This window comes from Protopterus annectens, chromosome 4.part0, assembly GCF_019279795.1.
Source record: "Protopterus annectens isolate FY-2018-M chromosome 4.part0, PAN1.0, whole genome shotgun sequence".
Classification (NCBI taxonomy): domain Eukaryota; kingdom Metazoa; phylum Chordata; order Ceratodontiformes; family Protopteridae; genus Protopterus; species Protopterus annectens.
In genome coordinates this window covers 1,026,183,791-1,026,204,228 of record NC_056733.1, presented here as the reverse complement: position 1 = coordinate 1,026,204,228, position 20,438 = coordinate 1,026,183,791, and the positions used below count along the sequence as shown (strand labels likewise).

Below are 20,438 nucleotides of genomic sequence, written 5' to 3'. Positions count from 1 at the left end.
TCTTCAATTTGTGTTTGATGGTATCCCACACTTCCACTGGAGTGGGTGGGGTTACATAATTATGAATGCAATTTTTTATGTTAATCAGTGTATAGATTTGTACCTATTTTTCATGGGCCTTTGTCCAGATTTTTGATGTTTCCAGGTTGAGAGGTATTTGTCTCACTTAAAGAACTCCACCTTGGAACTCAAAAAACATTTTCATTGTCTCAATGTTTTTGAGCTATTTTAATGCCTTAAAATCACCCGAAGTGCTTATTTTATAATATTAATGTGTTTCCCTCAAAATGGTGGATGATGGGGCCTGCCTTGGTAAAGTGATCTTGTTTTCTTCCTTTCATTTCTTCTTCCCAGAATACATTTCATGTCCTCTTTATATGTGTTATGCTAGACATAAGGAACTGGTGTTGCTTTCTCATGCCATTAAGACAGAAAGGCTGGAATATGAAGCATTGCCATCTAACACACCTTCTGTAAGAAAGCTACTTCTATGTTTCCCTGACTGAGCCTCGTTTATGTGTCTGCACAGTTTGTTCTATGCTATAAATAGCTGTTAACTACTTCCTGCAAAATAAGGTAGGTAAATAGCAGGCATTTCTAAAAGGATTCTTTTGTAGTTCTAAAATAATTGACAGACCTTCCCCCACACTCTAATGCTGAGATATGAAATGTCTGACTGCAATAAATGATCCTTGGTGTACATTTACAAGTGCCAAATAGTATGACTCTAAATTAAGTCTGTCTGATACTTCCCAATGCCTTCAGTGGAAAAGTTTTTTTTTCTCATGAATGATGCAGAACTAAAATGTGCTTTACTAGTGCCTTAATTGTTTCTGTTATGTTCACCCCCCTTTTTTCTACTTTATATTTATTTATACTGATCCCAGGACCCTTTTCAGCCATGATTTGGGCTACACTGATGAATATAATAACAAATAATAAATGCACTTAGCAATACAAAGAAAAAAAATAATGACATAAAGAGATTAACAAAGATTGCATGTACAACACATAGCCAATGTGTGACAGTAAATAAGTAAAACATTAAGCAACATGTACTAGAATGTATACATTAATAATGCTTAACTGTATTATGTTAAATTTATTATAAATACATTGTATGCACCCATATTGCACACACACGCGCACACACACACACACACACACACACACATATATATATATATATATATATATATATATATATATATATATATATATATATATATATATATATATATATATATATATATATATATATATATATATATATATATATATGAATTTGGGTCTATATTATATAAGTGAATACACTAAATTGTGAACGCTATATAATCGACCCACTAACACTGAAAAAACAATATGTCGAACAAACAGATCAGCAATTTTTTTTCCCAGGGAAAAAAATCGCTGCTCCATTAAGAAAAAAAAAAAAAGTGTGTGTGTGTGTGTGTGTGTGTGTGTGTGTCTTAAATATACCAAGTCTGAGATCGCACCACAATGGAGGAATTGGCAAAGTCCCGAAAAAGGCCCAGTGATTTAGGTTCAATTAAGCAGCATTCGCAATTTAGTGCATTTGCTGACTTAATAGGGACCCTATATATATAGTGTGTGTGTGTGTGTGTGTGTGTGTGTGTGTGTGTGTGTGTGTGCGCATGTGTATATGTAGATGTATAAAGATATATATATATATTTATGTAAATTTGCCAGAAGAGGTGACAACTGCCTTTAAACTCCTGACTCAGCTAATTGCTTTGTTTTGTTATGAAAGGGGAGTATTAAGTTCTCCTCCCCTCTGCAATAACAACAGTGGAAAACAGTTCCACAGCTTTCTGTCTTCTTTTTATATCAGCTGCTGAGCAGGATTAATTACCCATCTAAGAATGACAGCAGTACCTGATGGGGTAAACTACAGATTTCCCTTCCTTTGATTTCAATTGAAGGAAATGAAAGTTTTAAAAAGTACAAGCAAGTTTCTGGTACCTACACAATAATGGAACTATATTCTAGGGAGAAAAGAAACCTAGGGATTAAGTTAAACTGTAGGAGAGGGCAGAGATTTGCTTTAACTGGACATTTTCTGTAAATAGTAAGTTACTGTAAATAATATGAGAAATTGGGGTACTGGTACACAATGAAAACCTTCTGTGACCCTCTTCACAAATAAGTGAAATATAAAAACAGGGGTAGTGCCATAGTGCTGCTAACAGTTTATATTTACATTACAGATTATTACTGAAAAAGTCCTCAGGTCACTGCATCAGCTATAGCATTCAGTTCTCGTTTATAGTGTGTAGTAATACATTATTCCTGTCATATTTTTTTTGTGTACTGTGGTTATATTATTATATATTGTAAATCTCTTTTCGCTTTACACAAATGTCTAGTAAAACAGGTAAAATAAGTTCTGTACATTAACATACCTTTTCTCCTTTTTGTCCTGCAGGTCCCTGTGAAAAAAAATCAAAGGAAATGTAATTAAAATAAAAACTTGTGAGAGAGTTCCTTGGAATGAAGATCAATAGCAGTTAAATAATGACCATCTGAAGAACATTTATAGTTACAAATAAAAGCAGTGACATTAAATAACAGCCACCTGAGTTAAGACTAATGGGCAAATTAGAAGATAATGAGCGGGTGACTGATTATAACCTGCTTACTATGTACTCGTGACATGGATGTCAAGAAATTCACCTCAAGAGTGAAGCAGATGTCCACATTTTTGAATCATAGTTTTGGTCTGTTTCTCATAAAATTTGGGGCTTTCTGACAAATCACTGAGGATCGAAGGCATTAAATAATGGCATATGTCTGAGTTTCAGACTTAGTATCGTTCAGAAAGGAACTTGGAGGATGGAAACTTGAACTGTAAGCAGACATGGGAGGCTATGTTTGTTGATGCGCATTACATTAAACCTATAGGGATATGTCAATAAAACACAAGGAGACTGCATTGCACAAATACTCTTAGTCACACAGCCCAGAGGTAAATTACTTACATTGTGTCGGAGTGTAATATAAATGAACACTTTAATCTAATACTGAAAATGAAACATATCTCTATTTTCTTAGTATCTAACAGTGTCGGGGGAAGATAAATATATGCAACACACATTTTCTTTGTCATAAATGTTTTTAGTTACTATGGCAATTTTAACAAGGTCTGTCTACTTTAAAAAGAATTCTTCTTAAAATGTAATTTTAATGACTTCAGTATTTGCCTGAAGAAAAACTGCATTTCTTTTTCTTTTTCATTGTGATTTGCCATATCCTCATATACACAATTTGTATAATCTAATCAGTAGAGCAAATATCTGGGAGCTTACTGGTTTTGTTGATATTCAAAGCACATTTGAACTAAACTATACATCTGTACTAAGATAAATGTAGAAAATTTAGATTTGTAGATCAAGTTTCACTGCTGTTAACCCAACACAAATTCCCCTTCTTCAGTGGTATACTCCTAATTTTGTTTTAAAAAGAGACCATATACTAGTATTCTCAAGTAAGACATTTTAATTGTTTAGCTAATAATATAGTATGATAATATATAATTCCTCAGTAATTTGGAACAATAACAGTTTTCTCAGCTTACTAGTATCCATTTTATTTCATTTATGTTTTTAAAGGTAAAACATAAAGCTCTTGACCTGAACAAATATCCTGTCTCAGAAATTATTGTACATTCTGGGACTTACATGGAGCATGCCTGGCTACACTCAATTTTTCAGTGTCCCATGTTTAAATATTCTTGTCTTCTACACAGTGATAATGAATAAGAATACAATCCTAGTGCATATCAATGAAGCATGATATCACTTTTAATAGTGATTACAAATATTCAGTTTTATCTGGTGCCACTAGAGTTAATGCAGAGGTGCTAAATACAATAGTCAACACCATAGCTAAAATCATTTTGGAAGCCTGATCATTTCCAGTAACATGAGACAACGTTTCCCTGAAAAGTACCCCTCTTTACTCCAGAACTGTTAAATTGTGAAAATGCCCTTTACACTAGAATGTGATGTTCTCAGATTTAGTTACCTAACATGGGGGGAATTGGAGGGGTGGGATAGGGGGTAAGGACAACACAATCAGAAAGAGGAAAGTATTTTTTTCTGACTTTTAGCAGCTCACTCATTAACCTGCAGTCCACCATAATGAAGAAAGACACTCATGGTGTAATATCTATGACAGGATTTCTCCAAGGTCATGGTATCCTTTTCTCAAAAGAGTGTGGTATTGTCACTGGTTGTGCTTAAGCAGAAGATACAGCGGTTCTTCCTGCATGTGGTAGATTTTGGGGATCTTTGCCATCAAAAGGATGGTAAAAATAAACAGGCAATATACTTGTAGTATATGAATAACAGCTTACAACAGTCTGATAGTAAGGATAAAAGATTAAATATTTTTATGAGTAATAAAACAGGTTATGGTACAGCGGTAGCGTTGTTGCTTTACAGCAAGAGGTTCTCCTGTTCAATTCTTGGCTGGAGTGCCTTCTGTGTGGAGTCTGCATGTCCTCCCCGCGGTCGAGTGACCTCCAAAAGACATGCGTGAATGGGCATGCCTTCGATGAAGGTTGGGCATTGGGCTGGCAACTTGGCACCATAAAAATTTGACTGCCAATCATTAGTGGACCGGAGTTCCACTGTGGCAACCTCTAACCAGGAAAAGCTGAAAAGACAAACAAATTCAGAGTCAGTCACACTGCAGAAATGAACAGCAATATCATACTCCATAGCTCTCAACCTTCCATCTCCAAATTGGGGAACACTCACCTTCATAATGTGGAACAAATGGGCAAAATGTGGAACACATACTAATGGCTTACTAACAACTTCAACTAGGAAGGTCATAGGATGGTTAAAATATACTGGTTTTACTTATAAAGAAGATGTTGGGAGGGTGGCCTAATGGTTAAGGTGTTAGCCTTCCAAACACAACACAAGGTGCAGGGTTTGAGTCTCACAAGCGATAATTGGCTAGGCTTACAAGAGCAGTTAGCCTAGTACTAACCTATGACCCTATCCTTTAATGAATTAATATGATTAATTTGTATTTACCATGGATTTCACTTAAAAAAATTCCTAACACTGAATGTGTGACAGACCCTTTCAATGTGGAACTTCGAGGAACATGAAGTTTTTAAGACCCCAAATGAGGTATGTTCCTTGTAATGAGGTACACTTGAGAGGTATGTCATACCGTTAAAAGTATTACATCTTTTTGTCATCAAACTCAAGTTCAAACATAGAACTAAATTCGTAAAAAATGGAAAAACAACTTGCAGTATTATCACTCAGTTTTCACCTTAACAAAAAATTAACAATAATGTTACTAATGATAATTTTGGGACTGGTAACAATCTGAGATAAATTATCGCTTACTGTAAGATTTAGAACTCAAAAACATCAAACGTACTAGATAACAACATAGTTCCTTTCCTCACAGAAGGACAACCCCCCGCACACACATATACACAATAAAGAAAAAAGTGTATGATTTTCATCATATAATCATGTCTGACCTTAGTTGTACAGGTTTATTTTCACTTTCCTTACTGTTCTGCTTTTCTTTTTGGGTGCACATCTGTGATTTCATTTTAACAGGTTTTCAAGCCTTTTGTGTCCATTATTTGTTGTTGTTATTGCCCTATTTGTTTAAGACCGTATCTATGGATGAATTCATTTGCTAATGGCTGCACTAATTTTGGATTAACTCTATTGTGTTTCCCATTTGTCTGTGTAAAAACATGGCCTGTGCCTGCACTTATTTTGCACTGTTTAGTTGTTTTGTTTTGCATAAGGCCTGGGTTATGGCTGAAAATAGTCTACAGACCAGTACATTTATCTGGTTATCAGATAAATAAATGTTCTGTTATGTTAATGCCATAGCAGTATCCTAATCCAAGGCTCTAGTAATAATCCTTGCCCAGAGCCATTGAAATTACTGCAACCTTTAACTCCTATTTCATATATACTATAGCCAGTCTAACTGCTACCTTTCCCAAGACCAACTTGTCCACCACAGACCTCTCCACAGCTAACACCAGTACAACCCCTATTCCCAACTTTACTCTGTCACCTATACCCACCTTGACTATTAAAAAATTGCAGTTGCTTCTAAAACTCAAACCATGCACAAATGCCCCTGACAATATACCTGACAAAGGGACTACTTCATCTTATCGCATGTTGAAAATATTGAACAGCAAGAATGTTGTAAATGCCGTACATCAAAAGTGTTGTTGCGGGATCATGATACAGTGGGGATGAGAAAATGTTCTCTTTCCTCACTGTAGTACGATCTTGGAGTTGGTATATATAATTAGTGGGGAGTGTGGGGGGCACAGCACCCCACAAGAACAGTCCCGATGTACGGCATTTTAGATGTTTATGCCATTCGATATTGTCATCTTTAGACAAGGTAATATAGATGTCCTGCCAAATACTAAATAGTTTGCCCCATTTACCCCATTGTCGAACAATAGTTTGACCCATTTACCCCATTGTCGAACAATAGTTTGCCCCATTTACCCCATTGTTGAACTACAAGTAACCCTCCTTAAACAATCTCTTTCTTATCCTTTCTCCCCATATTTGCTCTTTGATATCTCCCTCCCTACCTTCCACATCCTTATATAACTTTTTCCAAACCATTCTCCACCTTCCCTTCTTATCTTAGTATCATAAATGCCTCATAAAAGATCTCTTATAACACCTTCTGTGTCCAGTGGACTACCATCGATGTGGTAATTCATGGGAACCGGGTTTTTCCTAAAGGGGGTGACTACACATTTTTTGGCATTGAGCTTAAGGCCATGGTTTTGACACCAGTCAGTGGTCTCACTGAGGCCTTTCTGTAGGATGTCAACATCACTCGGGGAGTTAATAATAGCTCTCAACTTGCAATTGTCTGTGACGTTTGTCAGCCAGAGTCCCTTCGTGTTGGCCTGGACTTCAGAGAAGTAGATACCAAACAGGAGAGGACCCAGGACAGATCCCTGTGGGACTCCACTTGTGACTGGTCGACAGTCTGACTTGGAGTCAGCTACATTCACACTGTGTGTTATATCTGTGAGCCAATTTGCAACCCACCTAGTGGTATAGGAGTTAATGCCTAGTTTGGTGAGTTTATTAATAATTCCTGAGTGAGAAATGGTATCAAAGGTCTTGGCCAGATTGAGGTAGGCTGTATGCACTGCCTTACCTTCATCCACAGCCCTGGTGACTGACTCAAAGAAGTCAACCAGGTTGAGCAGGCATGATCTCCCTTTCACAAAGCCAAATTGCATGGGGTCTAGAGTTTGTAGATTTCCTATATCTTTGTTAATCAGGCCCATGATGATGCGCTAAAATAGCTTTACATATCAGACTCATCAGGCTAATGGGGCAATAATTCCCAGGATTTGTAGTCGCTCCCCCTTTATGGAGAGAGATGACTGTAGCAGTGCGCCATTCGGTAGGGACAAAGCCTGAGGTAAGGCTGTGACTGAACAGGGCACACAGATGTGGTGCCAGTTCAATTTGTAGTTCATGTAGAACACACCCAGGGATATTATTGGGTCCCATGGAAGCTATATTCTTGGCCTTAGACAATGCAGCTTTAATCTGTGCTGCAGTAATGCTGGGTGCCTGGCATTCTTCTGGTATTGTGACTGGTCCTTTGGGGGGGGAGGGGTAAAGTTGCTACTGAATCTGTTGGCCAGTATGTTGGCAATATCTGTTGGCTCAGTATAGGAGGTACCGTTGTGCAGTAACTCAGACCAAATCTGGGTATTGCCATGGAGGTTCTTGATATAGCTATAGAAGGCTTTGTGATTGTTTTTAGTGTCTGCTGCAATTCTGCCTTCATATCTGGCTTTAGAAGATTGAATGAGGGATCTCAACTTTTTGTTGAGACTAATAAGGGAGTTTTTCCAGTCTTGGGACTTCAGTAAACCGGGAAAGAGTGTAAAGTGGTAAAAGTAGAACTTCAAACACCAAAAACCACACTGGAGACTGTACAAACCAGCAGCAGACCAAGGGTGGAGAAAACCAAGTCCTTTAATGCTGAAAAAACACAAAGTAGGTTAGCGTTTTCGTCTGACTCAGTCCAGACTTTATCAAACCAAAAGTGCCTGCCTTCAACCACATTTAAATACTGCACTTAATTAACACCTCTTAAAATTTAAGGAGACAGTAAAAATATATAAAACTCACATCTAGAATGGTTAACACAAAACATAAAAAATAAATAACATTTTACAATGTAAGAGCCCTTTCTATTAAAACGGGCATTAAGGAAACATGCTCATTCATGCCTGGGGGTAGCTACCATTGAGCCAAAGTTGCCATTTCAACTCACTTTTTTCAGTCTGGTTTGACCAACTGTAATAGTAAAGGGCTGGTCTATTTGAGTGTGTGTGTTGGGTGTAAAGGGTATTATGCTGGTAGGACTGAAAAGTCACTAAAGAAGAGAAGTTATGAACATTTATATGCTATTAACACCCACAAGACAAATGACGCCCTTTTTAAACACAAATTATCTTGCTCTACTTTTTATGGTTTTAAGTTTGGTATTCTGGAATTAATTTTGAGGAATGTCGGGGGGGGGGGGGACTGGTTAAACCAGACTGACAAAAGTATAGGCCCTAGGGCCGATAGCCTAGTACCAACCTACGACCCTATGAACCTATAATAAATGTACAGTTTTCTGCTTAGAGTGTCTGCTGTCCTGTTCTGCTGGTATGAGATATTAACTGCTTGCAGGATTAAGTTTAAATTGATCTCCACTTCCCAAATTATCACTGTCAGCCTGCAGAACTGGTAACTGTGAGCATCCCACTGCTTGTTTATGTGTCATATGATTGTAGTATTTTACATTATTACATACAAGGTCTCTGGCTGATGAGCTGTTGGAAAGGACCTAAGTACCAGAAGAGAGACCAATACTTGTGTATGGCAAACAAAATGCCTGCACCTCACACTTGAAAAATGATTCCCCAACTATAATCAGAACTAAGATCCATGGAGCAGAGGGATATAGCCCTTACTGTACCACAGGCAACCCAGCTTCTGTTAGCAGCCTGGGTAATGAAGGAGCTGGTTGGCAAATGGAGGGGTGTGATGAGACACTACTTGCCTGCTTGCTTCTCTTGGGAGAATGCTGCGGGCAAGTGTACACTTGGTAGGATCCTTGGTAGGGAGTGCAGCTCACACAGAGAAACTTGGTGCAGTTGAGATCTTTGAGAATTATGCACTCCTTATCTCCACGAATGTGCTCTAATTCCTCAAATGGGAATGAATGGGTGTTAGTGGTTACACTGGTACCTTGATAGTCAGCTGGGGTGGAGGCTAAGAGTGCAGGCTAAAAAAAAAGAATAATCTGAAACACCCATGGTGGGGGAGGGGGGTCCACCAGGCCACATAGAGACACATTCCGCTGTGAGTATCCCAGTCCCCAGAACAAAATGTTTAAAAAAGAATTTCTTTTGATCCACAGACTGACTAGAAAAATCATACCAGTACAGGAAAGCACAGGAAAGAGTGCAATTCAAGTGAAAAGCATGATCAGTGCTGGGTGCAAGTAGAAGTGAAAAGTGCACGACTGGATTCTTGTGCAAATATGCACACTTAAGGGTCAGGGGTAAAGTAGCTCAAGCTAAAGTGTCTGTGTGTGCATATGTGTGCATCTGTGGATAGGCATGCATGCATGCGTGTGTGTGTGTGTGTGTGTGTGTGGTTGTGTGTGTGTGTGTGTGTGTGTGTGTGTGTGTGCGTGTGTGCGTGTGTGTGTTTGTGTGTGGTCAGAACATCACATTCTCCTGGACCCCAGAGACCTCCTTCCTACTATGAAAAAAATGGATTCCAAGGAACTAGCAGAGTGTACTGTGACTGGCAACTGTCTTGCTGATGGTCACAAAGTAGACAACGGAGTTAAAGAGGAATCAAAACTTGTACCCTTGACTAAAGAAAGCAGCTCATTAAAAGCTTATATCCCTAATCATCCGAGCTTATGTCCTTAATCATCCGCGCTTATATCCCTTATCATCCGCGCTTATGTCCCTTATCATCCGCATCCCTGCTTATATCCCTAATCATCCGAGCTTATGTCCTTAATCATCCGCGCTTATATCCCTTATCATCCGCGCTTATGTCCCTTATCATCCGCATCCCTGCTTATATCCCTAATCATCCGAGCTTATGTCCTTAATCATCCGCGCTTATGTCCCTAATCATCTGCGCTTATATCCCTAATCATCGGCGCTTATATCCCTTATCATCCGCGCTTATGTCCCTAATCATCCCTGCTTATATCCCTAATCGTCCGCGCTTATGTCCCTAATCATCCGCACTTATATCCCTAATCATCTGCGCTTATGTCCCTAATAATCCGCGCTTATGTCCCTAAACATCCGCGCTTATATTCCTAATTATCCGCGCTTATGTCCCTAATCATCTGCATTAACTGGTAGTCCTTCACTCAATTCTTCATTTTCTGATAATAACTGAAAGTTAAAAGACGCTGCGGTTTAAAGTCTGTCAATAATGCCAGTAACTAGAGTTTCATAGTTTCTGTTGTTCAGAAAATGTATGTTGGGACAAAACCTGTTGTTTTATTAGATCTTTAAGTGACTGAGAGAAGCCTGCCTCATATCTGTCCCTAATTTTGCCTCATGGTTATGCCATGTCTCTTTTTAACTTTTTTCCACTAGCAAATCACTATGGATTACAGTCAGTAATATCAGTCATTACAGTTTCATAGTTTTTATTGTTCAGAAAATGCATGCCCCTGGAACACTTTTTGTTCTGTTAATGCTTTAAGTGACTTGGAGCTGTCTGACACATAAGATACTGAGTTATTAATGCATTTCTTCCTGCAGACAAAAGTACAGAATCAGAATCCTTTCATATCCATTTGTATAGTGTCTGACTTTGAGCAAGTCACTTTGCTCTGGGTCACCCCTGAAAAAGGACACTTTGTACAATGTGTTTACCTGGGTAATACGTATATAAAATAATATTTTAACCCCCCCCATTATTTTGGCTTCATCCAGAATTCTGGAGCAAAGAGAGGAATTTTTGTCTGCTCCTTGTAAAATGTGTGGCTTTTAGGCAAATTGCTGCAGATTGTGGTTATTAAATAATGACAGGCATGTGAGTTTCAGACTTGTAGCCTTCAGAAAATGCTTGCCTATGCAAAGCTTACTATTTTACTAACTTTATAAGTATATGAGATAAATATTTCAACTCTGTTACTTATTGTATGTGTTTGTTTCTGATTCCTGAGCTAAAAAGTTGAGTGAGTGGCTGGCTACATTGTATGGTTCTGCCAGCAGCAAGCTGAGCTACACTTTTGGGCTTTTATTTATGAAATTATCCAATCACTTCACCTGAAACAAAATCTGAGGTGTACAATCATGCAACTAGCTGCAACTGATGTGTGTGTGTGTGTGTGTGTGTGTGTGTGTGTGTGTGTGTGTGTGTGTGTGTGTGTGTGTGTGTGTGAGAGTCTGTGTGTGTATGCATACATGCAGAGGGTATAATTCTCAATTGTTCCTGATTTTTCCCCTTGTATTTGTAATCTGTTCCTCATAAAATATATGGCTTTCTTGTAAAGTGTTATGGACTGTCACTAAACAATGACAAACAAGTGAGTTCCAGACTTAACATGTTACTTTCTAAGTATAAAACACTAATATTTAAAATGTGTTCCTGATTGTAGGTGTTTGTCTCTGAGATAAGAGGTAGGAAGAGCAATGAGGTGCAGTGGGTTGCACTGTATGGCTCTAAAAGCAGTGAGCTGAAATACACTTTTTAATAATTATTTGTTTGTTAATTTTATCACAAGCAAACATCTAAATGTAAGTACTAGTACAAGGGGGTTGTTACTGATGGTCACATCTGTGTGCATCAGTATAAATACTTGCTTCCTACATCCCAGCATAGTTATATTTTAAAGGAAGGCAACTGATTGCAGTAAACAGGGCCATCATCATATGAACCATGTTCTTTGGGTATCATCCTTGGTTTCCTTGATTTATTCTATATTGACAAGTGTGTTGTTTTATTTAGCCATGAATAAACTTCACAGCATGAAGTCAATGAGTTTAATAGGTTCATAGGTTCATAGGTGTGTACTAGGCTAATGGCCCTTGAGCCTCTACAAGCCTAGCCCATAGGATTACTCTGACATCATGCCACCCGACCTTAGTTCCCAGTGCCTCTGTCAAGTAGAGCCACTGGAGTGATCCCGGGGTGAATTTTCTATTTCCCATCCACTCATCAAGATTTCTCTTGAACAGGGCCAGTGAGGTGCTCTGTTTGACATGTATGGGAAGTCTGCTCCATAGCATGGGCAGTCTCTGGGTTATGAACCTGTCCCTCCAGCACGTTCTGTTGATTGTGGTAATGAGGTTGAGGTCTCTGGAGTGTGTGGTGTGGAGGGATTGGGATTTCTTTAGATGTAGCATTTCTAACAGAGCTGGGTCAGACATGGCTTTGTAAGTCAAGCAGAGATCTCCTCTAAGTAGGCGATATGAGACAGAGAATAGTTGGAGTTTTTGAGTCTGTCCATATAGGACAAATGTTTAAGGCCTAGAATCCTCTTTGTGAGGTATGTTTGCGGCCTCTCCAGTTGTTGCAGGTGTCTAGTGAGGTACATGCCAAATGGGGCATTATACTCGATGACTGGTCTAATGAGGGAAGAGTAGAGAGAGATGATGACCTCTTTCTTCCTGGATGCAAAACACTTAGTAATGAGATGTGCCACATAGAAGGACTTTCTGACCACAGTGGCAATGTGGTGGTCAAAAGAGAGGTTGCTGTCACCCTGTGTTCCCAGATCTCTTATAATGCCTTCTGTGTTCAGTGGACTATCATTGATATGGTAATTCATGGGAACTGGGTTTTTCCCAAAGTGGATGATGACACATTTTTTGGCATTGAGCTTAAGGCCATGGTTCTGACACCAGTCGTTGGTCTCAGTGAGACCTTTCTGTAGGATGTCAACATCACTTTGGTAGTTAATAATAGCTCCCAACTTGCAACTGTCTGCAAACTTTGTCAGCCAGAGTTCCTTCGTGTTGGCCTGGACTTCAGAGAAGTAGATACCAAACAGGACTGGACCCAGGACTGAACCCTGTGGGACTCCACTCATGACTGATCAGCAGTCTGACTTGGAGTCAGCTACTTTCACACTGTGGGTTCTATCTGTGAGCCAGTTTGCAACCCACCTAGTGATATAGGGGTTGATGCCTAGCTTACTGAGTTTTTCTATGATTCCTGAGTGGGGAATGGTATCAAACACCTAGTCAGATCAAGGTAGGCTGTGTGAACCACCTTGCCTTCATCCACAGCTCTGGTGACTGACTCAAAGAAGTTGACCAGGTTGAGCAGGCATGATCTACCCTTCACAAAACCAAACTGTGTGGGATCCAGAGTTTGGAGATTCCCTCTGTCCTTGTTTATTATGTCCATGATGATGATGCGTTCCATAGCTTTGCATATCAGACTCGTTAGGCCAATGCTGCGATAGTTCCCAGGGTCTGTAGCCGCTCCTCCTTTGTGGAGAGGGATGACTATAGCAGTGCATCATTCGATAAGGACAAAGCCTGATGTGAGGCTGTGATTGAACAGGGCACACAGGTGAGGTGGCCGTTCACTCTGTAGTTCATGTAGAACACAACCAGGGATATTGTCAGGTCCCATAGAAGCTGTATTCTTGGCCTTAGACAGTGCTGTTTTAACCTGTGCAGCAGTAATACTGGGTGCCTAGCAATCTACTGTTAATGTGACAGGTCCTTTGGAAGGGGAGAGGGGGTAAAGTTGGCACTGAATCTGTCAGGCAGTATATTGGCAATATCTGTTGGCTCAGTATAGGAGGTACCATTGTGCAGTAGCTGAGAGCAAATCTGGGTATTGCCATGGAGATTCTTTACATAACTATAGAAGGCCTTGTGGTTGTCTTTACTATCTGCTGCAATTCTGTTTTTTTTTAGCTAGCTTTAGAGGATTTGATGAGGGATCTCAACTTTTTGTTGAGGCTGTTAGGGAGTTTTTCCAGTCTTAGGACTTCACCTTATTCTGCATAATGTTAATATTTTAAGTATAAATACATTTTTAAATTAAATTATTTTTACAGGCACATAGGTATGAAATGCACTGTGAACTAGAGAAGGTTTTGTAGCACATATGCAAGATGTGTAAGGCTATGAGATGTTAAAGAGCCACATCCTGTAGTACAGGGTTTAAACCCCTCAGCTTTTGTTTTCAGTGTAACTCTAACCAAGTTACTTTACCAGACATTTACTCTTGGGCTGCTCCTGAAAAGGGACATCGTTGTCCGGTGGGCTGTCCTAGGCTGCTAACAAATACATTACACATTTGTCATTTGAATTTTTGCACATAGTTACTAATTAGTGCTTCACTATATACTATTTGACTAAAAATCTCAGATGGTCTCTTGTAGTTTAAAGGGTTTCTAGAAGTATTTTCAATATATGAGTGTTTAAATGGAAGAAAAGTTTTCTGCAGTTCATGCTAAGCCTGTTTTCAATCTGAGAATACGTTGTTTTGTTTAGCAAACAGATGTCAGTGTTTTTGCTGTAAAATTTGAAATACGTTTTAAATTAAATGAAATCTACGATAAATACAAAACAGGTATAAACTGCTGCTCTTGAATTTGTGTAAGTAGATTCTTTTTCTCTTTATACTGATATAAAAAATATCTTTGTGTCGGTCTCCCACTTCTGTTGTACTGTTAGATATCACCTTGAATTCTTTAAAGTGTGATCACAACACCAAATTTCTAAATGAGCTCAACACCTACTTCAGCAGGTTTGATGAAGGGAATGACACAAAAGCCACGTAACTGACCACCAGGCAAAATGAAGTAGCACTCTGCCTCAATTCAGCTGACGTTCAGAGAACTCTAAGCCAGGTGAACCCTAGAAAAGCGGCTGGACCAGACAACAATCTGGGGCATGTGCTAAGAGACTGTGCTGTTCAGGTGACAACAGTTCTTACTGACATATTTAAAATATCTCTACATCAGGCCATAGTACCCAAGTGCTTCAAGAAAACAACAATCATACCACTACCAAAAAAGTCTCAGCCAGCAAGCCTGAACAACTATCGTCCAGTAGCTCTCACCCCTACCGTAATGAAGTACTTCGAAAGACTGGTCAAAGACGATTTAACAACAAATCTCACTGCAGAACCGGATCCACTCCAGTTTGCTTATTGGCCGAACCACTCCACTGCAGATGCTATCTCGCTGGCACTGCACACATCCATGGCTCACCTGGAAAACAAGAACTGTTATGTTTGACTATTATTTATTGACTTCAGCTCAACTGAGTCATACCACAGCATCTGATAGGCAAACTGATTCATTTGGGTGTCAGCACTCCCATGAGTAACTGGATTTTGGACTTCTTCACTGACATCCTACAAAGAGTGAGCATAGGTAATAACACCTCAGAGAGTGCTACACTGAGCACGGGAGTCCCTCAAGGATGTGTTCTCAGTCCTCTGATGTTCACCATGCTGACCCATGATTGTGCACCTACTAAAAGCTCAAATCATATCATCAAATTTGCGGATGACACTACAGTAGTAGGCTTAATCAGCAGTGGTGATAAAACAGCATACAGGGAGAAGGTGAAGCATCTGATTGACTGGTGTGAAAACAACAACAACCTGGCTCTGAACATAAACAAAACCAAACAGGTGATAGTGGACTTCAGGAAAACCCAAGAGGCACATCCCCCTCTCACAATCAAGGGAGAAACAGTAGAAAGGGTGAAGAGCACCAAATTCCTGTGGAAGCACATCGCAGAAGACTTGGCCCATTAACACAAATCACATTGTCAAGAAGGCACAACAAACACTCCACTTCCTATGCAGGTTGAACAGAGCAAACTTTTCATCTTCAGTCCTCACAACCTTCTACAGTGGCACCATTGACAGCATCTTGACAAGCAATATCACAGTATGGTAGGGAACTATAAGGCTACAGATTGTAAGGCTCCCAAAGGGTGGTGAAGGTGCCAGAGAGGATCACCAGGTCCACACTTCCATCTATACAGGATCTGCACTCTGCACTGTGTCTCAATAGAGCTACAAAGATTGCCAGAGACCGAACCACCTGGCTCAGGGACTGTTCTTCAGCTTGACTTCGGCCAAGCGCTACAGAAGCATACCTTGCAAAATGACTAAATTCAGAAGCAGATTCTTTCCTCAGGCTATCAGACTACTAAACTTGAGTAGCAATGCAAGCCAACAGGTCACTTAGTCAGAGGCCACACATTCTGAAGGGACTCTTTCTTTAAAGTGCAATCAACCCACTGTCTGGTTCTTCTCACCTGTGCAATAGCACAATGAAAGCTTCTTACTTTTTTGTGCAATGACGCAAAGAAAAAGTTACATTCTGTAAAAATTAAAGTGCTCTAGTCTCATAAGGCTCAAGTCTCAACTGTGCAATATACCTACCTGTGCAATACTAAGTGCTGCTAATAGATAGAGATACAAAAATGTAATTATGTCCTAGTGTCATGTCAAATGTTACAAAGGTTTTTTACTTCTATCTGTTAAATTTATACGTATTATCTGCACATAGAGCTCAAAGAAATGAAATTTCATTTAGCCTGCACTGAGGTGTGGGTCTAAATGACAATAAAGTTTACTTTGACTTTGAATTGTTACACTGCAGCATAGTAAGATTTCTCCAAACCATAATCCTTGAGCACACCAAATTTAGTTATTCTCTGTTTTGTGCATATTTCCAAGAGATTTAAAATATGTAAATACATTATAACACTGTGGCATTAATTGTTACCTATAGGAAATGGTCTTTCATATTTAACAATGAGTAGTGGATGAAGTATTACCATGCATTCTATAGCTTTTGGTCTTCAGATGTCCTACATGCCCTCCCTTCCAGGTAGCTACAGTGCCCTTACTGTGACCTAGCAAGAAAAGAAAGCTAGAGCCACCACTAATCCATGTTTAATTTCTTATATACTAACCTGCAAAGGGCTAGTAGTTACTTGTTTAATGTTTACTCACAAAGAGCTTATTTGACAAAAAATGTTTTTTTCTCCAAATGTTCAGTTTACCCAACCTCCAAAAGGGCTAGTATCCTTCTGTTTAAATGTTAACTCACTAAAAGCTTATTACATAATGTATAATATTTCTGTAAATGTTTTAATTGTTTTGTACAAATCTTTGTTATTCTTTTGTAACATATAATATGTAACTTGTAATATTTGGAGCTTTTCTCCCTGGGCCGCCATTAAAAACGGGCTCTTTATGGCCCAGTGGACTTCTCTGGTCATTAAACTTAAATAAATAAATAAATGTGGGAGAGGAAGAAGGGGTGGAGACCAGAGTTGAAAGTCATCTGCTAGATCTACTATTGTAACCCATTCATCATAGAAGGGAGAAAAGGACGACTCAAGTGAATGTCAATAGCTGTTCATCCTGACTCACTAAGTTTCTCACATACCAGGTGAACCATTTGGAGAAATGAGGTTACAAACACCAGTGCACTGCCTTTTTTCAATGTAGAGAGTGAAAAATTCCATCATCATTTGAAGCAAGTTTTGTGGGAGCTAGATGAGGCAAGTCTTTGCATACAAGATTACCCCTAACACTGCTTCGTTTGACAGAGCAATACATCTAACTATCCATGTTTGGAACAAAAAAAGATAATGAAATCATTAAAAAGTTCATTTAAGAGCAGAATGTAAAGCTTATGCATACTATGCTTGAATCAGACAGCCATCCAAGGCTAAATATGAACTTCCAATAACAATACTCCCAAGATCCATACTCAAGGTAAAAATTGTAATAAACAGTTTAAGCTCTTTTGTCCATAAAATCTTTTGGACATCTTCAGAAACTAAAACTAATAATTTTATATTAACATATTTCTAAACCTTTTAATATGGGACCTGAATAGTTTGAACTAGGTTTATCAACCTGTCCCAGTTTTACTAATGAAGATGTACAACTGTTAGTGGATTTCACGGAAATTGTTTTATCATCCAATTATATATTCTTTGAGGCTGATATTTTCATCAGCTCACTGAAGTATCAATGGGGGCCCCATCAGCCTTTATTTATGCTAATATTGTCATGAATATATGGAAAAAGCAGTTTATTTTGGCTCCAAGTACAGTGGGTAGATTAAAATATAGTTTGGATAATATTTTAATAATTTGGTCCAGTCCACATACTGAAGTGACTAATTTTATTCAATATTTAGGAACAACAACCATTTTTTTTAAATTCACTTTTGATATGAATTTAGAATGTATTTAGATGAATTGATTTACAAGAATTACAAGAATAGTAAGTCATCCATATTTTGTAAATCTACTTTTTCAAATTTGCATCTGTATTTTAGCAGAGTCCATTATTTTTTCATCCACTTTTACTTGCAAAACCATATTTCACTAATGCGATTGATGCTTTATAATCTCATATTCCAAAGACATGCAACTGTTGCATTTCTCTCTGTGCCTACGCTGAAAATAAGCTTTATCCTAGTCAAACTTTCCCGGTCAACGAATGTTAAATAAATAAATAACTAAATATTCACTAATTTCAGTGTTGTTGGTCTTCTTCCTGATCATCTCTGTCTCACAACACCAGACCATGTTTCAAGTCCAAGGTGTTGCTGATTCTTCTAATCAACTCTTGTGTTATTTTTTGTCTCTCAAGCATTCTCCTTTGGGACATTGGAAAAGGTTTCACTGGCAAAGCCTCTCTATGAACTTTACTTTCAGAAGAATAAGAAGCAGAGTTCCCTTCTGTTTGATGACTGATTTTTTGTTGGATAAACTTTTTTTATTTCCTCCTTAGCCCGTTCTGCATCAAAAATGTTCTTGATCATCAAGGAAAAATACTCTGAAGACAGCTGGATACAGCAGCTTGAATCTCACACCTGTCTCTTGATATTTCCTGACTGCTAGTGTAAATTTACTTCTGCCTTGTGCACAGTGAATAATCATTTCCACAAACACTCTGCTGTGTTCAGTTTTTAATACATTGCCTTCTGCCAATGTTTTGTCAGGATCAACTCTTTCTGCTAGTATGATTATCATCATTATTAATGTAGGTCTTGGCTGCTTTGTCATGGCCAGATTTGGAGTACATACTTGATGCACCTCTTTCAATTAACAAATTCTTCCATGGAACACAGATCCAGTTGCTTATTTGTGCTTTCATAAAATTAGTATAATTTGCTCCTTCCAGTTTCTCTTGTGCTGCAGAAAATCTCATGGTTTCTCTGTGCACTCTGTCTTCTCACTCTACTATTTTTTGAAAACATCTCATCTTGAGAAGCCTCGTACTCAGAGAGCTTTTTCTTCATTTCAATTTTTGATTTTTGCAGTTTTATCAGTTTGTCTGAACAGCTAGTTAAAGCTTCTTCTATTTTTCCACTCTTGCATTATTTGAGCTGATATATTCCTTCATTGTTTCATTTATTTTAATCACCTCATGACATTTGATTTATTTTTTATTCTAAATTACAACTGGACAGGTGCAGGATCCTTCTGAGACAATGTTTTCTCTTCACCTTTTCTGGTTTATTTTCTTTCGGGTTATCCACATTTCTTCTTTGCTGGATTCCAGTGTAATTTTATAAAATATTTTTAGCTCCAAATTTTTCAACCAATTCAGTTTCTTTGGCTTTTTTTTTTTTTTTTTCTTTTTCAGAGGAGAGAAGAGAAGTATTGTTGATCAATGTGATGCCATCTTAGAACTGTTTACTGCTATTGATAAAAAATAACTGAGAGGCATGCAGATTTCTATGTATTATAGCTGGGGTTCCCCTCTAATGATCATAATACAAGACTGCATTTTCTTTTAGTAGGGAAAATCAGACTGCTGAAGAATCAGTCTGAGGACTAGCCAATTGTGATGCAGTGATATAACATAGTCATCACTAATATAACAACCACTAAATCCTTGAACCATTCTGGGAGACTATAAAGTGCACACCTGCCATTAAACACTCCATACATATGGAAATGTGTAGGGAGGGTGATGTACTGGGTGAAAAGGTGAGTCAGATTTTCTAGTGCTGGAAGAGAAGGGGACATAGGAGACATTTGTTTTCTGAAATATAAAATGATCCAGCAAATACCGTTTTATGACACACCAAAATTAATCAACACTGTTTTGCTACAATGACATCACTGTATGTCAGCCATCTTTTCAGTCATTTGTGTTTGGTGAAGCCAAGCTAACCAACTACAATTTGGCATACATTAATCGTATTACCATCAGTAAACTCTCATGGTCTCAGTGGGTTAGTTACTCACTTATGTTTTAAAATCCTCTTTTGATTAAACTGATAACCCTATCTGTTCTAGGTTACTGCCTATTGTGGAGTCTCTTAGGACTTTTGACCCTCAGATCCACAGTACTCTTTGCTTTCTT

General features: G+C 38.5%; 1 protein-coding gene across 1 annotated transcript in view; it reads right to left on the bottom strand.

Moving 5' to 3' along the window:
- The window catches only part of COL23A1 (collagen type XXIII alpha 1 chain), a 730,410-nt gene that overhangs the window by 601,069 nt on the left and 108,903 nt on the right, over positions 1–20,438 (bottom strand). The window contains exon 3 of the mRNA XM_044068962.1: positions 2,424–2,450. Coding sequence (XP_043924897.1) covers positions 2,424–2,450 — 27 coding nt within the window. The remainder of the gene's footprint in view (positions 1–2,423; positions 2,451–20,438) is intronic.